Source organism: Cucurbita moschata, unplaced genomic scaffold (genome assembly GCF_002738365.1).
Source record: "Cucurbita moschata cultivar Rifu unplaced genomic scaffold, Cmos_1.0 Cmo_Scf00025, whole genome shotgun sequence".
Taxonomy (NCBI): Eukaryota; Viridiplantae; Streptophyta; class Magnoliopsida; order Cucurbitales; family Cucurbitaceae; genus Cucurbita; species Cucurbita moschata.
Genome location: NW_019268541.1, coordinates 47941 through 49559, shown reverse-complemented (window position 1 = coordinate 49559; position 1619 = coordinate 47941). Strand labels below are relative to the sequence as shown.

General features: G+C 31.9%; 1 protein-coding gene across 1 annotated transcript in view; it reads right to left on the bottom strand.

Annotated features, from left to right (window-relative positions):
* LOC111461508 (bifunctional purple acid phosphatase 26-like) overlaps positions 1–1619 on the bottom strand; it is a 7927-nt gene that overhangs the window by 4300 nt on the left and 2008 nt on the right. Inside the window, exons 3-4 of the mRNA XM_023105050.1 lie at positions 1354–1554; positions 879–990 (exon numbers count right to left, since the gene is read on the bottom strand). Of these exons, the coding sequence (XP_022960818.1) occupies positions 879–990; positions 1354–1554 (313 nt within the window). The remainder of the gene's footprint in view (positions 1–878; positions 991–1353; positions 1555–1619) is intronic.

Below are 1619 nucleotides of genomic sequence, written 5' to 3'. Positions count from 1 at the left end.
AAATAATTTGCAAAGGATAAGCGCCTAAAAAAAAAAAAAAAAAAAAAAAGATGCTAACAATAAGCAACAAAATTCCGAAAAACAAAAAGTTAATATATTAATGAATTTTTATTACAGATATTGTTATTAGCATAGTTTCATCAACTCGAATGTCGAAAAGTTCATTTATCATTTAATAATAGTTTCTAGCAAACATGATGAATGAAATTCTACAACCATATAACTAATATTCATTTTCATATGGTATCACGTAAGAACATTAAAGTACCTAACCCTTCTGTTGAGAAACAATGAAAGATAAAAAAGTATTGTAGAAACAACAATAAAAATTTCAATGTTTGTTGAACAAAGTTAAGAAATGAAAAAAAATGAAAGAGTGGACTCCAATAGATAAATAAATAACTTCTAATCGAAAAAAAAAAAAAAACGGTGATGTAAACTTTACATGGAAGTTCACCCTTATATAAGTACAACTTACAAGAATGAACCCGATCATTTAAAAAAAATTAAAAACTTACAACTTAAAACAACATTAAAAGTTCAAAAACAGCCAAAAAAAAAATGGAACTTTATATCTTACTTTAGCGAAACAAATAAAACATTAACGCTGAAAATCATATGTAAACATATAACTGGAAGACAAAAAGGAAAAAAATGTAGAAGCTACAAATTTTACAATTCGTCTTACTTTCTGCTGGATTGAGATTGCGGGAAAAAAAAATCAAGTTGTGAGCTGTTTCCTTTTTTATTTTATTGAAAATGATGAAGAAATACAGATGGTTCAATTAACGTTGCACCATATAACAGTTAAGTTATGAAGAAAATCTCGACACATACTTAACATCAGTACACTCTACAAAGAAGAGAGCTTCGCTCACCAATTATTCCAAATTTGTAAGAAGCATCTGGATCAACCTTTGGGGGTGTCCGGAACCAGAATTCTCGAGCAGAATCACCACTCCCAATCTTGTAATAGTACTTGGTATCGTACTGGACGACGGGGGCACCATTAAACTCATCAGTGAAACATATTTTCAGAGGGACAGTGTGTGCGTCGAGTCAAGACAGGAAGAGATTTGCAATAATGTAGGAATCAAACACACACACACACACATATATATATGACATGTCTAATCAGCTAGGAGACCACGTCAAAAAAATTCATGAGTTTGTGTCAAATTTTAGACGAAAAACCATTTGCATCAGTGAGAGGGAGAGCCTAATGAAAGTCAAGATACACAAAATAAGTTTGTATATGTGATAATTAATCTTTGAACTCCCATATGCAGTTATTAGTTTGAAACTGTAAGTAAGATTCATATTACAGTCGATCACAAAACTACATTCAGTTACCTTGAGGTCACCAACAAGACAGTGATGAATGTAACCAGACTTGTATTTATAAAAGGTGTAGTTTGTCACCGTTCCCTCTGCAGTGAACTCATAGCTTTTATCCGACGTACCATATTGTACACTATTGGGCTCTGGCTCATCAGGAGTTACCCATGAGATAATAACGGCCTTGCCTTCATAGTCACCCTGGGTGATATGCACCTACAAGGAAGTGATGGGAATGAATATCCTTGTTATTCTTTTTTTTTTTTTTTTTTTTTTTTTTA